Below are 4,917 nucleotides of genomic sequence, written 5' to 3'. Positions count from 1 at the left end.
AAGAATAGAAGCCAAGGCAACAGCACGTTTGGCAGGTGTTTTTGCTTCTGTGAATGACAATCAGGAAGCAGAGGAATATTGGGAAAAGGCGCTTACCATCAGCAGAGAATGTGGCAATAGAGATGTCGAAGCAAGCATCTACATAAGCCTTAGCAATTTTTACCAATCGCTTGGTGAATATGGCAAGGCAGAAGATTGTTTAGAGAAAGCTTATTCCATAAGCAGCCAAATTGGATACAAGATGCTTGAGTTTGAAAGCCTTCTCAGAATTGCGCAGTTAAAGATGTGGCGGTCAGAGATTGTGGAAGTAAAGGAATATCTTCTTCGATGTATTGCAAAATACGAGCAAATCAGAAATTTTCTGAAAGGAAACTGTGAATTTAAAATGGCTCTGTTAGAGAAACACGGTACTGTTCCCTACCGTTTACTCACTGACTTGCTTTGTAATATCCAAAAATTTGGAGATGCTCTCTATGTTGAGGAACTGGGACGAGCAAGAGTCCTCGCAGAAGTAATGGCAGACAAGTACTCCGTGGAAAGCCAGATCTCAGCTGATCCACAATCATGGTTCGCGATTGAAAACATCGTGAGGAGAGAAGGTAACTCTGTTTTTTTGTATATTGCGTACAGAGAGCGGCAAGTTCTTCTCTGGGTATTGAAAGCAAATGGAGACACTTGCTTTCGAGCAACAGACGAAGTAGAAGTAGACACTCTTATTGACGAGCAAGTTTGTGATGTGGAAGGAATTTTCAAAAAGAGCGCCGCTGGCTTTGGCGTTTTACCCACGGCGAACTGCGAAGATCAATCTTTGGATGACCACGTGACGACATCTCTTCTTAAAGAGAGCCGAACACATTTGCGAGGTGAACAAACCAAAGATACCGAAAGAATTCATAATTTGTGCTACAAATGGATTATCGCACCTGTGGCAGACTTACTTACAGAGCCCGAAATCGTCATTGTACCGGATCGTTTTTCGTACCGAGTCCCAATTGCTGCCTTGCGAGATGAATCTGCCGAAGAGTATTATCGGAGAAGTACAGAATCCGTATCGTCCCTTCTCTGACGACTCTCCGAATCATTCAAGAATGTCCAGCGGACTATCACAGTCTAACTGATGCGCTGGTTGTTGGTGATCCTACGGTTGGCGAAGTGCGTTACAAAAAAAAAATCACTAAAATTACATCATTGCTCGGTGCAAGAAAGGAAGCAGAGATGGTTGGTCGACTGCTGGGCGTTCAGCCTTTGTTAGGAAGTGGCGCAACAAAGCAGGCAGTACTTCAAGCGATACCTTCGGTAAGTCTGATACATCTTGCGGCACTGGAAATTCCGAAACGAGGAGAGATTGCCCTCTCTCCTCAACGTGCTACTAACGATATTCCTCAAGAGGAAGACTACCTCCTGACTATGTCCGAAATTCAAGGAGTTCAAGTGCGAGCTAAACTGGTAGTACTGAGCTGTTGCCACAGTGGGCGTGGATTGGTTAAAAAGGAAGGAGTCCTTGGCATCGCTCGTGCATTTTTAGCATCCGGCGCACGTTCGGTGTTGGTAGCATCGTGGAAAATAGAAGACGAGGCAACGGAACAGCTCATGAATCATTTCTACAAACACCTTGTGCGTGGAGAAAGTGCTAGTGAATCTCTTCACCAGGCCGTTCAATGGTTGAGAAGCAATGGTTTCCCTAAACCTTCCCAATGGGCTCCGTTTGTGCTGATGGGGGATAACGTGACATTTGATTTTACTAAAAAAGGGTAAGCCTGATTGTAATGAGCAATTTTCTATAAAAACCGATAAGCATACTTAACTTTTTCAGTTTATCTTATTACAGTCAGTTTCTGTTTGTTTGTTCGTTTTCGTCTTTGTCTTTCATCATTTCATGAAATGTCAAGAAAAAGAAGACGATTTTATCTAGCGCTCGAAGCCAGAAGATTTTGATGAATCGCTTCCTAAATTGGCCTTAAAAAAGAGTCCTTGAAGGCATGAAAGATATTCAGGAATAAGTGCTCAAGGTTAAAACGATGCTAGAAGCTATGACGATGAGAGCAATCTGAGAAATTTCATAGTCCATGACATTGAAGAAGAAAGTAATTTCTTTCAAAGGAACTCGACCCGTTTGCTTTTCAGTTAAAATAGTGACAAATGTAGAATGTTTGTTCTTAGGAAAGAAGAACTCAAGGAGGACAAAAATGAAGCAAAGAAAGAAAACCGAGTGACGGCTGATCCTACACAAAGATTCTTCTTCCTTTTATCTGACATTTATCGTCTTTAAATGGACACCGGTATTACTTTGTATAGACATTTTTAATTTGTTTAAAAGTCAAGGAGTTGTTTTGGCATGCTTTTTTAAACAAGGCTGAATCGCCGAAAGCGTGTGTTAATGAAACCTGCAATTCAGCCGTTAGATTTATTAAGTATACCGTAAGGGAATTACATTTAACACTGGGTTGGACGCAGGAAATAAGCTAAATGTTAAAAAATGAGAAAATGTTGGTAAAGTTGCGTCAAAACTCAAAATTGATCCTCGGTTTACATCACTATGATCTGGTTTTCAATTCTCTCGTAGCTTGCAAACGTGATCATCAAAGAGGGATAAAAACTGTTTACAGGTACAGGGGATGATAACATGACAAACAAACGGAACAAAGGAGGGAACAAAGAGAACGCGAGATACTATATAATAATCTGAAAGGTAACCGGAGAAGGGAACAAACAGAGTGAAATTTACATGAAATCAATAACAAACAGATAAGAAAAGAGAAACGACATACAAGTTGTTAAGGTAAAATAAGCCTGAAACATTGCGTGAGAACGCAACAATTAAACAGAAGAGTGTAAACAATTCGGAGGAAAAACGTGACAATCAGCCAATCCAGGGGCTAAATTCTAACGTAAGATACAAATATAAATCGAAAAAAAAAAGACAACGGGTAGATATTAACTTCGAAATCAAAATAGAAGAGAAAAAGATTTGTAGAAGATTCTAACGCAAAATTCAATCCGGGAAGAGAACGAGCTATGTACAAGATACAAACAAACAACCAAAAAGAGAAAACACAAAACAGTGCGCAATATATTTGCGACAAACAAAAGTAAAGAGAGGAAGCAGTAGACTAGACATTGATGGAAACTTCAGATTGGAAAGAAAAGGAACATTTATTGCGTGAATCATTGAAGTTAAAGTCAATCAGAAGAAGAGAAGAAATACTGTGCAAGATGTACTGATTAAAAAAAAAAAACAACAAACAAACAGTAAACATAAGCATGCTACGCATGCAAGAGTTATTTTTTTGGATGCGTAGGTTGAGATGCGACACTTTGAGTGAATGACTTTTTAATTTTGTAAAATAAAACGACAACGAAAAAAATCGTTTGATAGAAAGCAATTATATGAAATAAACTCAGGCACAGCTGTTTTGGGGTCTGTTGTCAATGTTGCTTGAACAATTTTAACTGAAATAAATAGACCAATGTCACCAGTATGGATTCAGTCATCCTCGTCAATAGTTTCAGCAGTTTTTTGTGGGTCGTGAACGTAGCCTTTTAGAAAAATCTGGATGAATAAAATCCAAATGATAATATTTTAGTTTAGTTGAGGTTGATACAAATGGATTTTGTTGCAACAAACAATTTTTTTAAATGAGGTGATCGTAAAAAATCAGGTATTGCTATGTCCGTTTATCTTGACCAAGCATTTTTAGCGTAGTATTCTTTCTCTTCCACAACGACAAGCTTAATAATGTTACAAGGAACTGGAGGGCTAACATGTCCGGCTGCAGAAAGAAGACAAGTACAGTTAAGTATATAAATACTGATGAGTCGGGTGGTCATGGTCAATCCGTTGATCCGCTCGATCATTGTTCGTTAGAGAGTTTTCAGTCAGGCCATCAATAAGTCAGTCACCTTGTACGCCAGTCAGGTCAATCAACCAATTAATTAATCATTATTGAGGGGCTAGTCATTGGATAAATCAAACAAAGGGGTATTACGCCAGTGGCTCCTTCGAACCAGTACAGTCAGTGACTCACTAAAGTCAGTCAAGCTGCCTGCTAGTTAGTCATTCCGTAAGTCCATTCAGTCAGTCAGTCATTGAGTCAGTCAATCAGTCAGTCAGTCAATCAGCCAGTCAGTCAGTCAGTCTGCCAATCAGTCAGTCAATCAGTCTGCCAATCAGTCAGTCAATCAGTCTGCCAATCAGTCAGTCAGTCAGTCTGCCAATCAGTCAATCAGTCAGTCAGTCAGTCGGTCAGTCAGTAAGCCTATCAGTCATTCAGTCAGTCATCAGTCATTAAGTCAGTCATCAGTCAGTCAGTCACTTGTTCAATCAGTCCGCCTTTTAGCCTGTCAGACAAGCAGCCCGTCAGTTGGTGAGCCAGTTAGTCAGCCCGCGTGTCATTTGTTTGCCAAGAAACACTCAAAGAGCTTGACATATATACCTATTGTGACGTCATTGAACAGCTTGAAGGTGGCAGCAGCTGTGCATTCGGTTTGACAGTAATCATCGGTCAGCCGAGGAAACAAACGGCAAATATTGTACGATAAATTAACAATATCAAGTGGTAAAGGTGATAGATTTCTAAATAAACTGTTAAAGGGTAAAAAGCTGACGTTTCGAGCGTTAGCCCTTCGTCAGAGGAATTGGTATATCAATTAGTAGTTCTGTTTTGCTGCCAGAACGGACAAGGCTTATCTTGCTTGCCTGCGATGACCCGCTTTGTCCTTCCCCTCCTGCAGGAAAGGGAAAATAAGAACAGCTTATATAAAAAAGTGACTGCAAATAAGACGGGATTTTTAGAATGGTACAAAGCTTTAGGAAGGGATGAAGTAAATTTTTGTTGCGACACAACTAAAATTCTCCGCCCCCTTTCTTAACCCATCCCGAGGAGACCGCTTTTTTATAATGGTCGGTCCCTCACACTC

At 40.3% G+C, this 4,917-nt stretch overlaps 1 protein-coding gene across 1 annotated transcript; it reads left to right on the top strand.

Moving 5' to 3' along the window:
- The first annotated feature begins 1,215 nt into the window (after positions 1–1,215).
- On the top strand, positions 1,216–2,269 carry LOC131776932 (tetratricopeptide repeat protein 28-like). Its single transcript, XM_059093127.2, has 2 exons — positions 1,216–1,751; positions 2,161–2,269. The coding sequence occupies exons 1-2, from the start codon at positions 1,216–1,218 to the stop codon at positions 2,267–2,269; spliced, it is 645 nt and encodes a 214-aa protein (XP_058949110.2).
- Positions 2,270–4,917: the final 2,648 nt, after the last annotated feature.

The sequence above is a fragment of the Pocillopora verrucosa genome, chromosome 5 (genome assembly GCF_036669915.1).
Source record: "Pocillopora verrucosa isolate sample1 chromosome 5, ASM3666991v2, whole genome shotgun sequence".
Lineage (NCBI taxonomy): Eukaryota > Metazoa > Cnidaria > Anthozoa > Scleractinia > Pocilloporidae > Pocillopora > Pocillopora verrucosa.
This window is presented reverse-complemented; position numbering and strand designations above follow the sequence as displayed.